This window comes from Populus euphratica, unplaced genomic scaffold (genome assembly GCF_000495115.2).
Source record: "Populus euphratica unplaced genomic scaffold, PopEup_1.0 scaffold75.1, whole genome shotgun sequence".
Classification (NCBI taxonomy): Eukaryota; Viridiplantae; Streptophyta; class Magnoliopsida; order Malpighiales; family Salicaceae; genus Populus; species Populus euphratica.
Genome location: NW_011499866.1, coordinates 94,612 through 115,882, shown reverse-complemented (window position 1 = coordinate 115,882; position 21,271 = coordinate 94,612). Strand labels below are relative to the sequence as shown.

The 21,271-nt window shown below is 31.5% G+C and overlaps 2 protein-coding genes across 5 annotated transcripts; both read right to left on the bottom strand.

The window, feature by feature from the left end:
• On the bottom strand, window positions 1-2,660 carry LOC105126078 (probable WRKY transcription factor 25). Of its 4 annotated transcripts, none has more exons than XM_011026819.1 (3): window positions 1,617-2,214; window positions 1,068-1,196; window positions 1-363 (listed from the first exon to the last, which is right to left on the bottom strand). In XM_011026819.1, exons 1-3 carry the CDS (start codon window positions 1,706-1,708, stop codon window positions 150-152), a joined length of 435 nt encoding a protein of 144 aa, XP_011025121.1. In that variant the 5' UTR covers window positions 1,709-2,214; the 3' UTR covers window positions 1-149. The 4 variants fall into 4 exon arrangements, with proteins under 4 accessions (XP_011025121.1, XP_011025122.1, XP_011025123.1 ...); XM_011026820.1 differs by lacking the exon at window positions 1,617-2,214 and adding an exon at window positions 2,448-2,658 and having other exon boundaries at window positions 6-363; XM_011026821.1 differs by lacking the exon at window positions 1,617-2,214 and adding an exon at window positions 2,448-2,660 and having other exon boundaries at window positions 43-344.
• An 11,361-nt stretch (window positions 2,661-14,021) lies between these two features.
• LOC105126075 (probable receptor-like protein kinase At5g56460) lies at window positions 14,022-17,585 on the bottom strand. Its single transcript, XM_011026817.1, has 6 exons — window positions 17,041-17,585; window positions 15,921-16,228; window positions 15,642-15,777; window positions 14,989-15,125; window positions 14,759-14,882; window positions 14,022-14,670 (listed from the first exon to the last, which is right to left on the bottom strand). The coding sequence occupies exons 1-6, from the start codon at window positions 17,090-17,092 to the stop codon at window positions 14,279-14,281; spliced, it is 1,149 nt and encodes a 382-aa protein (XP_011025119.1). The 5' UTR covers window positions 17,093-17,585; the 3' UTR covers window positions 14,022-14,278.
• Between the last annotated feature and the right edge of the window lie 3,686 nt (window positions 17,586-21,271).

The window sequence follows — 21,271 nt, the reverse complement described above, 5'->3', positions numbered from 1 at the left end:
AAGATGGAGCGTTGAGGAAGTCTTTAAAATGACATCGTCTAATTAATATACTAAGAAGAATTTATATAATTTATGTTATTCTTTAACAATTAAAACAGAAATAGTAAAAAGAAAACTGACGATATGATAAACAATCAAACAAGAATTAATTAAGCATCTTGATCATGCGGGCGTGAAGGCGGTTGATCTGATCCAAAAACTTGAGCGTACAAGTTGTACTGATTTGCAGCGGAGGAAGAAGTCCCTTGTGTAGATGAGGCATGATTGTGAGATCCCTCGTACCATATTCGAATATCATCAGGGCTGGACCACTCAACTCTCTTCTTTGCCACACAATTCTGCTTCTGGCATTTAAAATAGCTCCTGGGATTATTTAATTAATTAAATGCACCACCATTAATTAATATACATGCAATATCACACACACACACACGTAGTAAAATTAATATTCATTAGTTAATTGCCAGGATCTATACACACACACACACACACACACACATAAACAATTAACATAGTCTCTATTGGCCCCATTTCATTTTAATTTAGAAATTAATTAACTAACCTCCGATCCAGCTACCTCCTAACCTTTAGTATTACTTAGTTTCTTTTTTTAATCTAAAAAAGAGCTACCGATTGCATTCCTGATGTTTGAGACATTTTCAATCAGGTTCTTCTTTCCATGTCTGTTGATTTTTTCAGACAAATTTCCTCGAAATATAGTAGTACCGTTTAATTGCTCAAAATATTCATTTTTGATCGACAGAAAAGAAAGAAATAAATAAATATTAACATGTGAAGGCATCTACAAGCAGATTTTAATTGAGATATGCATGAATTATTAGGAGCCTCATTGATGAATTTTTTTAATTTGAGATGAAATTGAGAATCGGGTAACAGATTAATTGTGGACAACAGATACAGAGGTTCCCTTCAACCCCCCATCCATAGATGTAAAGTTCTGTACGCAGAAAGGATAATTGGGGTTCAAGATTGATAGGAAAAGAACCCCTTAATGTATATTCTTCATATAAACATAGAGAATTGAATGTAATATTTAATAAATATACCGGAATTTTCCTCTTTTTTTGATGAACTTCTGGCCATATTTCTTCCATCCATGCCCATCTTCTGGCAGCACCAATCTCTGCCCTCCTGGATCTGTATACTGCTCTTCTCTATCCTCCTCCTCAGTTTCCCTTAATTATACGTATACAAAACACGAAATGAAATAATCATGAGTTGATTTATACATGCGTATATAGTGTTTACAGATATTGTTACTTTGTATTATCTGTGCTATAATATACATATACCACCACATGCATACATACATACATACATACATATATGTGTGTGTGTGTGGACACACGCACAGTACCCCCTCCATGACCTTCTTGCAAGAGGTGTATATTGCAAGAAGGTCATGGAGGGGGTATATACACCTCTTGCAAGAAGGTCATGGAGGGGGTATATACACCTCTTGCAAGAAGGTCATGGAGGGGGTACTTTGCGTGTGTCTATATACATATGTATTATATATAGCAAGGGGAAAATACAAATGAAGATGAGGAGCGAGCGCGCGCGGCGCCCTCTCGCATGTATATATGTGTAAGTACCAGGTACTGAAAGCAAAATGGAAACAAATTAACAGTACAGGAGAAATCATTGATAAAAATGGAAGTGCAGTATTATTGCATATTGCAATCATGGGTGGGGGCGTTGATATGGACGAGCATGAGGCGGCTGGCGTGCTAACTTGAGGTGTGTACAATATTTAAGATCCTCTTTTCCTTCAGAGAGAGAGAGAGAGAGAGGAAGCATATGGAGTCTTTGCGTGTATAAACTGGATCTATGCGCCAGCAAATAATTATATAACGCATATTAACTGATCTTGGGAGGGATAAAATTAACTAGCTAGATGGTGTTTTTAGGTTTTAAAGATGCAGATCTATACACGGATCCAAGATTATATGTACTAATTAACCTAAGATCACACTCACACCATTTGATTTCTTGAAAAAACCTGCAGCAAGGTGAATCTATATATGTAATATCCCGTAAATATATATAAAACGAGGGCATCACTCGATGTTACAAGCAGGGAGAGAAAATGGTTTTCAAGTTGAAATCATGCTGGTATTACCACTTCAAAAATAATTAGAAAAGGGTAAATAAAGAAGAAGAAGAAGCTAGTTTTGTTATAGATTTCGAGAGAAACACATACATTGGATGAATCTCGTATCTAGTGGCTTTGATGGAGAATCTAAAGGGCGCGCGCTCGGTGGGGCTACATATATAGAGAACTTAAACCCTAGCTAGCTAGCTTGATATCAAAAAGTTGCAAATTAATTAAGAAAGTGCTCCTTTCCATGAGCATTTTTCCACGGAGGAGGAGAGAGAAGGGGATATAAAGGGGAGCGGATCGAAAGCTTAGTAAGAGAATATACATGGAGGTTTCTCTAGTTGAAGAAGCTTCGCTCATGGTCACTGTTGATCCTCTCTACACCAAAAGAGAAGGGAGCAGCAGGAGTCTGTGTTCAACCTTTTTGTGGAAATTATGAGAGACGAAGGAAGGGCTGCAAGATTATTATAATACTATATATCTATTAGCTTTTAATTATATGGGTTTAATTTGGCAGCATATATAGAAAACAGCTAGCACTTTTATCTTCGGCAGCTTAAGGTCTATATATACAACATGCATGGCCGTAAAACCCGATCGGAGATCAATTCAGAGTAAGGCCCGGCCTAGTGTGAAAACCCGGGTTTTATAACAATATATAATATCCAATTATACTGAAAAATACACCCTCCAAACATAGCGCTCCACATATATATATAAAGTTTTACGAATTATAGATAAAAATAATTGCACCAACAAGACGGTTAAAAAAACAATTTTTTATTAATCTACCTTTTTCACTTCCTAATTTATTTTATATTTTTTTTACAGATAAAGAATTTTTATTTCATATATATTGCTATGTGAACGGTAGACTTTTCAATCGGATAATAATAATAAAAATTTAAAACTTGTGGGAAGACCTTTAACGCTCAAGGATTAGTTTATTCCACGTATGATGGCTATATATATTGGAAGAATTTTTAAATCCAAAAACGAGATAGAAAAGTATAATGGAAAGATCAAAAATCAATAATATTATATGTGATCTATTATGGTATTATTTATAGTTGTTATTTGAAAAAAATAAAGAAATCAATAAAAAATATATTTGGTATTGCAATAATTTGTATGTTCATGACTTGGAAAAATAAGTTTAAGTGTCTGTTTGTTATTGTGTTTGATCATATTTCAAAAACACCCTTATTTTTTAAGTATTTTTAATGTTTTTGATGTGTTTATATTAAAAAAATTATTTTAATATATTTTTAAATTAAAAATACTTTTAAAAGGTATTATACATTATAATATCAAACAAAGTTTAAAAAAACTATAAATTATAACTTTTTTATAAGCAACATCTAAATATAGAATTTTAAATATAATTATAATGCATATAAATTAACTAAATGTTTTCAAAATATAATTTTAACAACATTATCGGTTTGGTACTTAAGTAATATCTTGCAAGCCAAGAGAGCCAATCAAGTCTGGGAGTCAGTGTGTGTAGACTGGTTTATGATCATGGCAGTAATCGGCACACGTGTCGTGATCAAAATGGGAGATGGATTTATTACCGGGAGACATGCATGTCATCAATTAATTTATCTTGATGGAACAAAATGATGAAGAGAAATGGGTGATGGAGAGGAGAGGAATGGGAACAGGGAGGGTCCACATGCATGACCATGACCATCATGATCATGATCATGAAATATGCATGATGTGTACTTAATGTCGTCACCATTTTTCTCGCATTTAAATGCAAACCCTTAATAAGGGAGGATTGAAAAAAAATTGAATGCAAAAAAAAATGTCATCATCAAACCTAAAAATGTGATCAATCTTAAAATTTTGGTTTGATTAAGAAAATTTTTTATTTCAAAATAAAATCTTAATATTTTTTTATTTTTATCCGAGCATTCTCTTTTAAAAAATAAAACTAATTTTATCCGGAGTTTGTGACTGTCCTTTATAAAAAATATAGTTCTTAAATATTGAATTTGTATTTTTATCGGTGCAGAGATATAATAATATCTTAATTATTAAACCAACACTTTATTAGTAAAATAAAATCTTGATATGAATCTTCAATATAATTAATTAAAAATTATTTTTCTTAATAAATAAAAAAATATGTTAATTTAAATAAAACATCAAGTCATAAAGTTGATATAAGGATAAATATTAAGAAATTTATCTTTCAATTCTTTTATTTATTTATAGAATAATAGCTTTTTTATGTTAAAAACATAAGTCATTCCAAATAAATACAAAATTTATATTACTCAAAACTAAAATCAATTATCTTGTTAATGTACGTACATTATTTTTAATCTGAGTTGAAAAAAAATAAGTTATTAAATTTTGTGAATACAATTATCTAGTTTGCAAGTTTGATAAAATAATTTTGATTGTCTTGACTTGTGGGTTTAGTGATATACCTTTCATCTTTTTTATTTTTTTTTGAATTTCATAATTCAATATCGAGCTAATTGATAATTTAATTTCTTAATTTGTTTTGTTTTGCTTTTCATAATATTATCATAATCTTTTTTTTTAAAAAAAATATATACTAGTTTGACGCTTGATTTTATAAACATCTATTTTTATTATCATGTAATTAAATAACACAATAGCTTAGAGAAAAATAAATTATTAATCTCATTAGAGTCCATTACCTAGTTTGCGGGCTTGACGTGTTGATCCAGGCTATTCGATTCATGGGTTTTAGCAGATTTACCTATTAAACTTGATATTTTTTTTAGTTTATGTCTTTTAATTTTTTTAATTATTTTTTATTTCAATATTGGAGTAGTTGGGGAAAGAGGTTCATAGTTTATTTTTATATGTTTTTTACAGGGTTATCACAATGTTAAATAAACATTTTTTTAGGGTTGATACTTGATATTGCAAACATTTTATTTTTGTAATATAAATAAATAAAAATATATTTTTTAAAATAATATAAAATTAAACTAATTAAAATTTATGATTCAAATCAGAGTGATCAAGGTCAATCCAATCTAGCATTGTCTAAATATTTTTTTAAATATCATTTTATTTTTTTAAAAAAAATTATACTATATTTTTATTAATTATTTAAATTATCTTTGATCATTAATTCATTCTGATCAGCATCCATGTAATTTATTAAAAATTCAAGATAGATATAAAATTAGGTTAACAGATTTTAATATCCAATGGTTTGATTGAATTTAATAATAATGTGAAAAGAATTTTCATACTTTTAATTTTTTTTATTTAAATTTGGAAAAAGAATAGTCAGCGAATTTGCTTGTCTTGACCGTACCTGCTGTCTGAATCGGGCAAATCAAGAATGGGGAGAAACACTGTGGAAAGAGATACAGCTGTCATTCGCTGACTCGTCTCTTAATAAATGCTTGTGCTACTTTTCATTTCTAGCATGGACGCAGGATAGCGACCTGACCTCAATAAAAGCTTGATTAATTGTTGGATAATATTTAAATTTTTAATGGTGATTTTACAGGTAATTTTTTATAGAACAATTATTGCATTGCTGAAAATACTACTGTAGATTTTATTTTTATTTTTATTTTATTATATATTATAATTTGAATTTTTTTATTTATCTCCTTTATATTTTTGAATCTCTAGTTGTTTTATAGAAGACAAGTTGTCTTCCTGCATATTTAAATATTTTTAAAAAATAAAATTAATATCCACAAACAATCTCATTAAATCATACATTATTTTTTTAAATAATAATTTATTTTGATAAACAATTTGAATTAAAATAAATTCATAACAAAAAGCTCGTAGGCTCAAAAAGTGATGGATGCAGGGGAGCTGGTAGGGCCCTGCTCCTGTAAAAAAAAATTTTCTCAATTTTTTTTTGAAAATTTATAACAATAATTAAAAATTTAACTTAATTTCTTTAATTTTTAATTTAGCCCCCTTTAATTTTTTTTCTTGCTCCACCCTGGGCTCAAAAGGCATGGTTTTGAAAAATAATTATGAGGAGGTTTGGAAATGTAGTACAAATAGTATTTTTAAAAATTTTAAATTTTTTATTTTTATGTTAAAAAATAATTTTTTTTATATATTTTGAATTATTTTGATGTACTAATCTTAAAAATAATTTTTTAAATATAAAAAAAAATATAAAAAATATTATTTTAATATAAAAAATACTTTAAAAAATAATTATAATTACATTCCCTGTAAGTTTTAAATTTTATCAAGATAATACATCTATGGTATATTTTTATGTTGGTCATTTTTTAAATAAAGAGCAATATTAAATTTATATTTTTTAATTCAATTAAGTTATTTAGTAAAAAAAGCATATGCGTGGGATTCATTAAACTGTACATTTTAACGACAAAGTAATTAATGGAAAAAAAAAAGTTTTTTTTTGGCTGGTGCTGTCAATTTCTAATAATTATTGAGGGCCTCGACCTCAGTCGCCAGGACAATTTCCTCGTAAGTATATTAAAAATTACAAAAGTAATGGTGTTGAAGAGACTGCTTTCCGCCATGTTTCTCCAAATAGACTGACTTGACTTCCTGTTCTGAGCGAGCGAGGGGCTCTACCAAGAGTGGAACCTGACCCCCTCGTCTTTCCCGGAAAAAAACATGACCACTGACTGGTCCTGAGATAATTTGTTTAATGTTGATAGGTTTTTTTAAAAAATGTTCAGTTGTTTAAAATGTTTTCTTATTTAAAATATATTAATATAATATTATTTTTTTAAAAAAATTATTTTTTATATTACCATATCAAAATAATTTAAAAAAATAAAAAAATAAATCTTTCAAAAAAAATTCTTGAAACACAAAAATTAAACTAGTTATGATTTCTCAATTATTACAATCAATTTTTTTGGTTGGATTACAAACATTGCACACAGATATTACAATTATTAACACAGTATAATCTCACAATAAACATGGTGAGAATTCAATGGAGATATAAAGTTGAAAAAGCTATTGGAGTAATAAGGTAGGATTCTCCTTAGATGCTGCAATGGATACTTACAAAATTGGTAGCTTTTGCTAAAGAAAAGTTAGGGATAAAGATGTTTTAATGACAACAAATTCAAATCAAAATGATAGTTTAACAAGATAAAAAAAACTGATGTAATTCTCCTGAAACTAAAAGGATTCTATGATAATAAATCCGGATGTCACTCCATATCCTTATCCATGCAGAACAAGATAATTGCTATCAAACTATATAAAATATAATCACTAGTCGTTAGCTTTTATAATAATTGTAAATGTCATCTTAATTACTCTTTAAATACTCTATTATCATTACTGTAAAATTATTTAGAGATTTATTGCTATAAAATCTATCAAGCATTGTATGCTCACGTTCTTCATAAATAAAAATAGCAGAACAAAGAAAGTCTCCATTTACATCTGCAGTTTTCTTCTTGGTATCAAAGCTTGTGTGAGCATACAAAAATATAATGTCTTCACTGTCCCTAAATATTGAAAACTTCATCACTCTCAAACTTAGCCCAAACAATTATCTCTTGTGGTGTGAGCAAGCCCTAGCCCTCGCAGAAAGCCAAGACTTAGTTAGCCATCTAACTAACGAAGACCCTGCATCCATTTAATACACCACACCAGATATTAGTACATCATATATGGAGAAAAACTTGAACCCCAACTAATAGAAACCTTCATTGTCTGGAGGAAAACAGACTGCCTTCTGTGAGGGTGGACCATTGGAACACTCTTTAAAAAAACACTAAGTCTTGTTATAGGACTTGACATAGCATATGCTATTTGGGAATCATTTAAAAATACATATGCAAAGATTTATAAGAATGTGAATTTACACTTCGACAACAGGTAATGTATTTTTTTAAAGAGGAAGACCAAACCATAGGTGAGCATATTCAGAAATTCAAGAGATTATGTGACAGTTTTGTTGCTATTAGAAACCTGTTCCTAATAAAGAAAAAGCCTTTTGCCTCCTTACAAGTTTTGGTCCTCAGTATGAAAACTTTACAACTATCATGTTAAAACCACCAAGACTATTATACACAGAGTTGGTCTCACAACTCCAAAATCTTGATCAACGACACAGTTGGTTTTCTAGTCATTCAAAAACAAACTCCATTCAACCTACAGTTAGATTTTTATGGACAATAACAATAACAACACCATCTCCCTTACAAGTATTGTAATAACTCGCATAAATTTTCATCTAATGGAAGAGGTTTTTAGGCACAACAAACCTAAGATGAAGGATAAAATCGCAATATTAATACTATATAACAATGATGTCCTCCTCAATTAGGAGAGTGTCGTATGACTCTAGTGGAAAGAAACCTTTGATGTAATGAAAAATGTTAATATCGTGGCACCACAGGTTATAAACCTTTGATGTAATGAAAAATGTTAATACCGTGGCACCACAGGTTATATTGATAAAATTTGCTAGTGGGTGCCCAAAAAGTCTACAAAACTTAATGATATCCCACAAGTCATTGATATACTCACTCTTAATAACACGGTAACAGAAACTGAATAGACATCAGACACAGGAGTATCAAATCATATGACAGGTTAACAAGGTATGTTGTCTAATATTCGTATATTCGTGAATATTATGGCACAAACTATGTTATTATATGAAATGGCTCTTCCCTACCAATTCTTGGTATTGGTGATACACTTGTTAAACAAAGAAATACTATTTTACCTTTTAAGAATGTTTTGTTTATCTTAGACTTTTTTTAAAAAAATGATTTTAGTAAGTCAACTAACTACTTAATTTCCTATTAATTATGAATTTTTTGATGTTAGTTTCTGTGTTAAAGAACGAGCAACTGGACAACCAGTAATCATTGGACAATAATGAGAAAAATATAGTTCCACATAACTCTTTAGAACTATATTTTTCCCATTGTTTTAAATCTGGATCAACAGACATTTGACATTGACATTTAGGACACCCTCAATTTTCAACCTTGCAGTTATTAAAGAATAAAAGATTGATTGATGTCACAGGAGCAAAGAAAACTAAACATCTTTGTGATAGTTATCAGTTAGGAAAACCTAGTAGATTACCTTTTTTTAGTTCTGAACACTGAAGTACTGATATTTTTGAAAAAGTTCATTGTAATTTATAAGGATTTGCCCCTGTTTTATCCATTGAAAAATTTAGATATTATGCTTGCTTTGTTAATAACTTCTCTAAGTATACAAGGATAATTCCTCTCAAACTTAAATATGAATTTGTGAATACATATTTAGCTTTTGAACAGTATGTTAAAAGACAATTCAACAAACAAATTAAAGTTTTTCATTCAGATGAAGGTAAAGAGTTTGTCAACTCAAAACTCTCCTTTCATTTTCTCTCCATAGGAATTATCCATTAGTTATTTTATCCGTATGCCCCTGAATAAACATGTATGGTCAAACGACGTCATCGCGTCATACGAGAGCTAGGTATGACCACGTTATTTCATAGTTGTGTATCTTTATTTCTATAGGTAAAAGCATTTACTATTGCTATTTATCTCATCAATCGATTGCCCTCATCATCAATTAATTTTGAAACTCCATATTTTAAGCCACATCTTACTCATCTTGATTATTCTTCACTGCGTATCTTTAGCTTCAAATGTTTTCCCTACACTTGGGACACACGGGTCAATAAATTTGATCCGAAAACTGTTTCTTGCATTTTCATAGTATATAATAATACTCACAAAGGATATAAATGTTTCCATCCAAAAAGCAAAAAAAAAAATTATTTCACGACATGTGCTATTTGATGAATTATTTTTTCCATATAAACTTGTTGGTAATTCTACTTTTACTCCTTATTCACAACTTGCTCTTAGCATATATGATGCATGATTGCCTTGTACTAATATTTCTGTAGCATCACCTAAGCCAGCTGCAACACTATCATGTCAGAGCTCATTGCCTACTATTAACACATCTACACAAGCAACCCTTGGTGAAACATCTTCATCTCTTGCTCCTTTAGCTCTCATTACTAATGACACCATATATAACCATGTGTAGGAAGAGGAAAATGTTCCTAAAACTAGTGCAATATCTACATCCTCTACTTCTTTAGTTCCTATTATTGTGTGTATAACATAACCCGACAATTTTGCTGAACACACAATCACACCTACTGATCACACAATATAGTAGATTGTAAGGCTTGTAAATACTCATGCTTCAAGACTTGAATCATAGGTACAAGATCAAATACAACAGCACCTACAATTAGTGGCCTATCATCCCCTAGTTGTTGTGCCTTATGAGGAAAGTTAATTTGTTCTACTTGAATCAGAAACATTGACAACTCTTATGCCTATGGTTCATCCAGATGAGTATACTAGTTTATATTCTCATTAATCTGCTCTCATTGATGACTTACCTAGTCCAAATAAGTCTCCCAGGTCCCTATATCTCCATCTATGACCACATGCTCACACCATGATATTGTTAAGCTAAATTCCATATATGTTTTGTCCACCAAATACTCTCCCTCTATCCCACGAAAGCCTCAGCTACACAGGTAGCATTAGCTCATCCAAGCTGGCAAGCAGCAATGACTAAATAATTTACTCTACATCATAATCAGACATGGATATTAGTTCCTCGCACTCCTGATATGCATATTATTGGATCCAAATAGGTACTCAAGATAAAGCTCAAACCTGATGGCTCTCTAGATCGACTAAAAGCAAGGGATGTTGCTAAAGGTTTTTATCAAATTGATGGCATTGACTTTACTGAAACGTTCTCCTTTGTTGTCAAACTAAGCACTATTCGCATGTTCATTACAGTAGCCTTTATTCAGCGGTGGTCCATTTGACAACTTAATATTAAAAATACCTTCTTATATGGCTTCCTCTCCTAAGATATATTTATGGAATAACAACCTAGAATGTTAGATTCCCAATATCTACGGCATGTTTACAAGCTTCAGCGCATTATATGTGGCCTTAAACAAGCACCTCATGCTTGGTTTTATTGGTTCAACACCTTTTTACTTCAATATGGTTTCTTATGTAGTTTAACAAATCCTTTTTTATTCACCTATCATGCTGATCATGGCTTACTAATTCTTCTCCTCTATGTTGATGACTTACTACTCAAAGGTTCAAATGAACCACTTGTTACAGATTTTATACAAATCCTTAGTAGTGAGTTTGCCATGAAAGATTTGAGACATATTCATCACTTTTTTAGGAATAAGATATCTCAATCACCGAATGGCCTTCACCTCTCACAGTCTCATTATGCCTTTACCATCCTTGAACGAGCAAACATGGTCGATTGTAAACCCATGAACTCACTCATTGAAAGAAATACCAAGACCTCAACATTTAACATCCCTTTAGACGATTCAAGCTATTTTCGAGGCCTTGTTGGCTCTTTACAATACTTACTCTCACACGTCCAGATCTTTCATATAGTGTTAATTTCGTATCTTAATTTATGCATGCCCCAAATACCACACATGTAAAAATGGTCCATCGTATCTTATGTTTTATGAAAAGAACATTATACTCTATACTACATTTTACTTTACATACTACACTTGATTTCTCTGCTTTTTCAGATGCTGATTGGGCAGGTTGTCTTTCCACCAAATGCGCTTCTACTGGTTACTGCATCTTTTTTGGCAAAAATCTTATCTCTTGGTGTTCAAAGAAACAACATGCAATCTCTCACTCAATCACTGAAGCTGAGTATCGCTCCATGGCTAACACAATTGTCGAAATCACTTGGTTGGCATTTCTTTTTAAGGATCTGCATATCAAACTCATTACCCCTCCAGTCCTATACCGTGACAATCTGAATGCACTACACGTGACAATTAATCCAGTGTTTCATGTTTGCAGTAAACATATTGAGTTCGATTATCATTTTGTATAAGAACGAGTTGCTATTGAACATCTTATCACACGATATATAAACTCCAGTAATTATATTGCTTCTATTTTTACCAAATCCGTTTCAAAAGTTGTCCTCAATTATTTTTAGCCCAATATTTACCTCTTGTCCTGGCCAAGTTTGAGGGAGGATGTTAGTACAACACAATCTGACAACAAGCATTATGAGAATTCAATGAAGAGATAAGGTTGAAAAAGCTATTGGAGTAATAAGGCAGAACTCTCCTACGATGCTGTCAATGGATGCTTATAAAATTGGCACCTTTCGCCGGAGAAAAGTTAGGGATAAAGATGCTTTAATGACTACAAATTCAAGTCAGAATGGTAGTCTAACAAGATAAAAAAAACTGTTGTGATTCTCCTGAAACTAAAAGGATTCTATAATGATAAATTCAGATGTCACTCCATATCCTTGTCCATGCAGAATAAGATAACTGCCGAGTCCATTTGTTTGTGTGGTTGCTTCTGCATTTGAAGCAACCACAACCAAATAATTGTTTAGTAAACATAAAAACACAATTTATTTCTAATGGGGCCCACTGCATATTACGTTTAAAACGCAGGTAAAATTAAAGCAACTCTCTACTGATTTTCTTCTCTGCATTGTTCATTAAAGTGAACAATACATTTTTTTCTCAAAAAACTAGTGTAGTGAATTGATTTCACTCGCACTGTTCATGTGAACGTGAATGATAATTTTTTTTTTGAAAAACTAGTTTAGATGAATTAAATTTACTCGTATTGTAATCTCAATTTTATTCCTAATAATATTTTACCTAATTTTACTGCACGCTCAAGAAATTATGAAAACTGTAGTTCTTGTCGGATGCATTTTTTACGTAATAGAATTATAGATAGTTTAATGGAATAATAAAAAATATTTTATATAAAATATTATTTATTTCATGATGTAATAAGAGTAGTTGAATTTATAATATTTAAATTTAAAACTATTAATATTAATATATATATATTTTATATCTTCAATTTAAAAAGCATTCTTAACCAAACATATTAAACTATTTTTTCTTCAACCTCAATTTTAATTACATTGTTAACCTAATATATATAAATATCAAACCAACTTTAATTAAGTGCTTTGTATAAAATATTTTTTTTAAATCATAATCACCGAAACTACTACAATACAAAACATATTCTCATCAAACTATATAGAACATAATCTATTAACTCTTAGAATCCCTGTGAATGTCCTCTTCAGTACTCTTTAAATACTCTGCTACCATTACTGTAAAATTATTTAAAGATTTATTGCTGTAAAATCTATCAAGCATTTTATACTCATGTTCTTCGTAAATAAAAACAGCAGAACAGAACAGAGAAAGTCTCCATTTACATCTGCAGTTTTCTTCTACGACGGCAGAAGCATTCAAGTGAGAAAGAGAAAAGGGGCCGGCCATGGCACGGATCAGTTTCAAATTTAACCCCGGATTAAATTTAAGAAATTCAACTCTTGACTTATTCTTGTGATTTCTTAGAAACCACACATTCTTATGACTCAGATTCAGTCAAGATAGCACGCAGCTTCATTTAAGTTAGTCTTCCTTTTTTCCTTGATGTAACATTTAGGTGTTTGCCTGCAAGCTTCTCTTGATTCCAAGCAATCTAACAAGGCCACTTGGCTACAGTACACGCACCTGCCCCAGCTTGTTGTGTCCTTTTCCTCCATTGCTTCCTTCCTGGTGCCTGCTCAAAAGCCTTTGACTAGTTTAATTTCCTTATTAGTGTTAATCAAGTTTAATCTCTTGCCTTTCAATTCGGTTCTTAATGATCGTTCATAAACCAAACCATCACTTCCTATATCAGTACTGCCCTTAAATTCACACTCACGATATCAGGGAAGAGAACATGCTTCCCTTAACTATCAGATTTATTAGGTTGGCTTGTCTGCGCGGCCAGCCAACCGCTATTCAAATTCTTATGCGGTTGATCGCGTAAACAAACACACACTATTCAAGTTAAACACGTACTGATATTCACTCCTCCTATAAATCCAACTTCCATTAATATACATCATAATCATGTTTGGCCGGCCCCGGGAGGAGTAAAGGAACATAACAAATAAGAAAAAAAGTGAAGGCATACCTTTTCTTCTAGTTGCACACAAGAAAAGCTAGCAATGCAATGCAGCAGGAAAAAAAAAAATCCCTTCTTCAACAGGAGGAAAAAAACTTGGCAAAATCAAAAGACTTAGGACTCATGCGATCAGTTACATTGAACCATCTTTTCCTTTTAACTGGCCATCTGCGACGCCATGAATCACAGTGAGCACAGGTTTTTCGTTCTGAACATCTTCATGTTCCTGTAAAGGTTCCAAGGAATCAACGATATCTCGCATTAGAGGCCTTGCTTTCGGATTTCGGTTCAAGCAATGATAAGCTAGCATTGCTGCCTTGTGAACTCCTTTAATTGGATAGTCTCCTTCTAATCTCGGATCCACGATGTTGAGCAATTTCTTCTTCTCTTTAAGCAAAGGAATAGCCCAGTCCGTTAGGTTCTGCTCACGGGCTGGTCGTGATTTGTCTAGAGATTTTCTTCCTGTCAGAAGCTCAAGAAGAACAACACCAAAACTGTATACATCACTTCTTGGAGTCAAATGGCCTGCACAACATTAGGTAGGCAGGATTTAAGATCACCAGGAAATTGGCCCTTTTCATCCTTATAACATCAGCATAGTTGGGAAACTTGCCTGTCATTATATATTCAGGTGCTGCATACCCGTAAGTCCCCATTATGCGGGTGGAAACATGGGTTTTGTCTCCTATAGGTCCATCTTTTGCAAGGCCAAAGTCAGAGAGCTTTGCATTGTAGTCCTGCTCAAAAATACACATAACTTTAAGTGATTCTGACCTAAACATTTTTTGCCATAATACTCAACATTTCTGGCAGCAGACGCAGGGCTTTTGACAAAAAAAAAACCTGGTCTAAGAGAATATTAGATGTCTTAAAATCGCGGTAGATGACAGGTTTCTCAGCTTCATGTAGAAAGGCAAGTCCTTTTGCTGCACCATATGCAATCTTCATTCTAATTGACCATGGAATAGGAAGCAATACTCCTGCAACAACAGAAGACATGCACATATCGATTACCAAAACAAAAAAGCCAAAAAAGTGAAGAACTACTCATGGCTTCTAACCGGAAATTTTTTTAACATCCCAGGCATGCTAGAAGCTGCCTACAACTTCCACATTCAGAAGTCCTCAACACTTAGTGTAAAGAAATTAGACAATCCCTCAAACACCTTTCAGTGGCTTCCCTGTCATCACCTCTTATCTTTTAATTGCTTTCAAACACAAATACAAGCTATTACATCGAATAGAAATGTTCTTGGATGGCAGTCGCATCTCCTACAATGTGATGACACAAAGATTAATGATTATCCTAAAGCTAGGGCTTTTGGAGCATATCTTGCAAAAAAGAAGACATCAAGACATGAATTGGAGGCAAATACAAAGGACATTCCTTAGAACCACTTTCACAGAAAATAATTTCCTCGTTGGCTTACATTCGGCATATATTTCCACGTTTCAAAAAATTAATGTTGTTGAACTAAGTTATACGAAATACATACTTGAGAACAGAACGTTTTCCACGCTTCCCCGAGGCATATATTCGTATATCAGAACCCGTTGTTCGTCCTCACAGCAATATCCAATCAATTTCACCAGGTTTGGATGAGAAAGCTGCCCCAGGAATATGACTTCTGCCTAAAAATCCTCAAAACTGTTATAATCTGATGGAGAATTGAAGCTTAACATATTAATGAACAGAAAAAAAATGCATAGAAATGGTGCCCCAATGTCAACAACTTAATGTTGCACAGGAACAGAAGTGGAGCACAAAAGATTACCAGCCATTCTCTATGGCCCTGGTAACTGTTATCACCATCATGAACCTTAACGGCAACTTGAAGGGGCTGAAGCCCCTCTCTCAAACCCTTTGCAATGAGCCCTTTATAAACACTCCCAAAACCTCCTCCACCCAGCAAATGATCTTGCCTAAAATTTCCAGTGATTAATTTTAGTTCACCAAACGTAAAAGCAATCAATGGATTTGCCGCTGAATCACGACGCAGGTCCTCTACTTCTTCTGGATTTGAAGGTAGCTTTCTATCATCCTTTGTTGGTCTTCCTGATGGACTTTGGTCTTTCGGAGACTCTAACATAGAAACATGACAAAAAAAAAATATAGAATCACAAATACGATAATGAAATCCCTTTATGTATAAACCAAAGTCAAAAGAATCATTAAAAAAGTAGCAAATAAAATCTGTCTTTTAATTCCTGCTCTTCAGCACAGGAAATCATCAGAAAGGTCAACTAAAAGCTGGTGCTTTATAAAGATTCATCAGACAAAAATTAAAGAAACCAAAAGGTCACCTTAAAATGAAGCAGACTAAAGGTAGCAGTTTTCAAAGCAAGAAAAGGAAAGGAGAAGAGGTTGGGGGGGGGGGTGTATGGCAATATCAGAGGTATAAAGAGAAAGAATAATTTTGAAGCAATGTGTAGACTTTCTTAGTTCAATGGAGGAAATAGAAAAATACTGTAAAAATAAGCATCAAGCCACTATAGGGAGTCTGATAGGTTCCTCTATCCACCGAAAAAAAGAAAATAAAAGATGCACCACCTCTCAATAGGGCAAACTCTACTGTGTTCTAGTCCATTTAATAAAAGATAGAGAGGTGAAAAACAACAACAAAAGAATATTTAGTCTCATATATTTTTTACATTAAAATAGAAACTCATCACATCCAATCAGTCTAACATAAAATTCCTCAAATTCCTCAGACATTCTTAACAAAATTAAAAAAAAAATAACTGGAGACATATGATTCGTACAGGACATGCCAAATCATTCTGAGCAGAGGATGATCATGATATTAGTCATCTAATTATGCAGAAAAAATCACATATAAAGAAGAAACAATTGCATGAATTGGGCGAAAAGAAGAGAAAGTGGTGGTAAGCAACCTGATTTTTCATTGTAAACAGAAGGCTCCCTTCTACAACAACAATTTCCCATAATTTACCAGAAACAAAACAAACAGCAGATAAAAAAAACCCCAGCTTTCTTCACCGACAAGCTACTATAAATAATCAATCCATCATCCAAAAGATCAAATTTTTTTAAAGCTATTAGGGTATCAGACCAAACCCCAAATTACCAAGCAAGAAAAACAGAGAAAACAATTCAAAAACTACTTTATCTCGTGTGAAATGGAAAGAAGTTGGTTTGAGAGAGAGAGAGAGAGAGAGAGGGAGGGAGGGAGTGTTTGATGGGAATAATAAGGTTAATGTAAAGATGGGGACTCTTTCTTGGCCATGGAGGAGATGGACCCACCCACCAAAGAGCAAGGTTACCTGTTTTGATTCTTTAGATGTTCAAAGAAAGTGTTGTTGCTTTTTTGAGCTTTCATTGTAGTGCGCATTTCAATCTTCCCACACCACACCACTCCACACAGCACAGCACCCGCACCAATCTTTTCATTACATTCTGGTTTTGGTTAATCTTTGCCTTTCATTTTCTCCTTTTGTCCTTCTTGTACCCACTTCTTTTCACTATTTTGTGCACACAAACAAAACAAGAAACTTGCAACCACTTTACCTAACATTATTTCTTTGCTATTATTATTATCATTTTGATTTTTATATAATCACTACTTAAGTGGCTTGAATGGTGTCTCTTCCTATTTTCCTTTTTAAATATGTAAATCCAAATTTGGGGTAAGGTTATGATGGGTGAATTTATATAAAACTACAAAAGAAATTTGATATCATAGCCGTAACTCCACCCACAAGCCTAGTCATGGCGGGGGTTGAAGGCTCATGATTTTGATTTTGGATTTGGTAGCCAAGAGAGTATGCACCCCATCTATATTTGAAATTCACAAATGATCATTTGTTTTAGTTTTCATGGTTGAAGTTGTAGTAATTATACACAAAACTCAACCATAAAAATTAATTTTTCTTGTTTTTCAGTTTTTTTTTTATATTTCACATCCAAACCTCAATCTTCAGCTCCAAAACAAACAACCACATGTAATTGTTCACAAATTGCAATGTATATTTGTCACTTACATGACATGAGATCAGATCAAATAACAAAAGCTGGTGCAAAAAAGCTGGGCCTACAGCCTATAATGGACAATAACAGGTCAACTTAGAATGTCGGTATGATATGCAATGTAGTGAGAGAGTACGATGATTTGCTAATCCATCAAATCATTTGATGACTAATGTCAAATTCTTACCTAATCTTACTTGATTAAGGAGCAGAATTTGAGGGCACCGCTCCTTTTTCTGCTTATCAGTTATTATTACAACTCTAAAGTTGATTCTTAGAAGCTTCATTAGTTTGAACACTTTGAAAAGATGGAAGCTGCTGAGAGTTCCTATTCAAGTAATAAAAAGAAGAACAAATAAAAAGGGAAAGGGGAAAGAACACGGGTTCATGCGCATTATCGAAACAGAGTTTTTGTTTTTGTTTTTTAATGCTGACATGTAAAAGAAGTAGCTAGCTTCTTCTTGAATGTTGTTGGTTGATCATGGGAAGTTGAATGCGAGCATCGAATATGCACTTGTATGAAAGGAAATTGTATCTGTTGACGGAAGAAAGAAGTTCTAGCTTGGAACACAGATTATGATTGCTCAGTGTTGTTATATGTGGAGTACAGTTTATGCTTTAATGTTAGTGGCCGGTGTCTATGGAAAGGAACGGAATAAGGCCCAGGCAGTCGCTATCAACGGGCTGTTAGCACAACTTCTTCCTTTCTTTAACGCAGATGAAAACAACATAAGCAAAAGAAAGATAAAAAAAAATTTCTTGAAAAAAGTTTTTTTCATCACAAAACCCTAATCCATAGTTTATTACTATTTTTTTAAAACCCTAATCCATAGTTTATTACTATTTTTTTTTTAAAATTTAGTGTGGCTCTTTAAAGGTTTATATTTTCTTATATAAACGAGAAACTTACCTTCATAAGGTAAGAAAACTAGAATCTTAAGTCAAATACAAAAAACAATATAAAATCCAAAATTAAACTAAAAATCAAAAATAAAAATGAAAATAATGAAATTTGCTCAAATATCATCTTTCAAGCATAATTTAAGAGTTTTTTTTGGAGCTTAGTTGAAAACAACTAGTCGGTTTTTTATAAAATTAGATAGGTAGAATTTTCTAATTAAATTTCAGTTTGATTTAACGATTAAAAGTTATTAATTTTTTTGTAAGAATATGCGGTTGGCACAAACAAATCTTCACTTGAGTTTTTTTTATGATGTTAATCCGTAAACATGTCTTTGGGTTTATATACAATTCTTAAAAAAATTACCAAACACCTTTATAACTCTTCGAGCATGTAAATCTTTGTGAAATTTAGGTATAAAAAAAATTAAAAATCATTTGCTTGGTTAGGAGTTATTTTACTTAGGATTTGGTAACAGATGACATGATAAAGATCTTGAATTGTATACTTTACGAATTTATTTTTTTTCTTTTTAGCTTCACTTGTAACTTCTGGTAACAGATGACATGATAAAGATCTTGAAGATGTATCGGATTTAACCACGGGCCACACATCTAATACTATGATGCACTTTAAATTTCCTGCTTATAAAAGCAAACTAGATGATGTAATTCCATTACTAGAAGATTGATATACAAAACAGAAATATTTGATGATTTTTTGAAAAATTACAATATTAATTATTATTTTTTATAAACAAAATCATCGATGGATTGAAAAGTCATCGATATTATTTGATTATTTTTTAAAAAATTAAAATTATATATTGTAGATGGAATAATAGACGGATTGAAAAGTCGTCGGTAATATTTGATAGTTTCTAAATTTTTTTATTAAATTTAAAATTTAAATTAAATATTACATACGGAATGATTAAAAATACTAATATTTAATTATCAGTCGGTAAAACCATCTGTAAAATGCTCTAATAAAAAAACCTAGAATCTCTAATTTCACAACAGATTCATCTCTTTTTTTTTCTTGTTCCTTTTCTTCTCAACTTTTTTTCTCCTCCATGCTAAGGTATGTCTTTCTTTTTTTTCTTAGTTTTTTTAAGTAGTATACTTTATGAATTTATTTTTTCTCTTCTTAGCTTCACTTGTAACTTCATTAAGGTAAAAAAATTTTTTTCTTTTTAGCTTCACTTGTAACTTCTTTCTTTATTTTTCATGTTTTTTAACTATATTTATTTTTTATTATTTTTATTCTTAATAATTGTATGAATAATGTTGTAGAATTATTTTTTTCATATGAGATCAATTTTTAATTGATTTATTTATAGAATTTTAAAAAAAAATTTATATGAATTTTTTTGAATTAATTTTTTCATGTTATTTATTTGTTGCAAATTTTTTTAAGTTGATTTTCTTCTTTTTTCCAAGCATTTTGAGTATCATAGAGTGTTGATTAATATTAATTTAATTATTATTTAGTTTTGTAAGATATATATATTTAAAATATTTTTAATTAATTATAGATGAAATTACATACAATTTGTTTATGAGAAAATTATCGATATAATAAAAAAAGATTTTTTATTTTTTTATTTATTAAATTCATTGGTAATAATATTTTTTATTATCAATGGATTTGTCAATAAATAAAAAAATTACTAATGAAAAATTTATCAACGAAGATTTTTTATTGATAATTGTTTTATAAATGAAATGATAGTTTAAATACTAATAAAATTTTTTATTGATAAATAAATAAAAAAATTACTAATGAAAAATTTATCGACGAAGATTTTTTATTGATAATTATTTTATAAATGAAATGATAGTTTAAATACCAATAAAAAATTTTATTGATAAATCTAAAGATTGTGATATTGTTAATTCAAATTATAATGATCCCTTAAGATTCAATTATGAAATTCCATGATAGAAATGCCGTGCCTATCGACAAAGCAAGCACTTAGGGTTCATGTTCAGGAGGCGTAATGATTTGAAGTTGATATCCGAAGTGGCGAAACTTTAATAGCAAGTTCTAAGGTCTGTGGTTGTGAACTTGTGATCAGCCAGCAAATTGAGGCGGCTTTGATTGACCGGCACTGCTGCTGGCTGCGTACAAATAAATCAAGCCTCGCAGTATATTCACAAGTATATTTTGGACTCTCTCTCGACCGCCACCATGTCCAAGTGTTTCTCCCCCTTCCTTCCTTAATTATATCCATC

Excerpts from the sequence above, each read along its gene's own strand:
- LOC105126078 (XM_011026819.1), bottom strand. The coding sequence starts at position 1,708 with ATGATTGCAATATGCAATAATACTGCACTTCCATTTTTATCAATGATT. Across the intron at positions 1,197-1,616 it reads CATTTTGCTTTCAGTACCTG|GGAAACTGAGGAGGAGGATA; the intron begins GTACTTACACAT and ends CGTATAATTAAG. Across the intron at positions 364-1,067 it reads AAAAAAAGAGGAAAATTCCG|GAGCTATTTTAAATGCCAGA; the intron begins GTATATTTATTA and ends AAATAATCCCAG.
- LOC105126075 (XM_011026817.1), bottom strand. The coding sequence starts at position 17,092 with ATGGGAAATTGTTGTTGTAGAAGGGAGCCTTCTGTTTACAATGAAAAA. Across the intron at positions 15,126-15,641 it reads GGAAAACGTTCTGTTCTCAA|GAGTATTGCTTCCTATTCCA; the intron begins GTATGTATTTCG and ends CTGTTGTTGCAG. Across the intron at positions 14,883-14,988 it reads CTAATATTCTCTTAGACCAG|GACTACAATGCAAAGCTCTC; the intron begins GTTTTTTTTTTG and ends ATTTTTGAGCAG.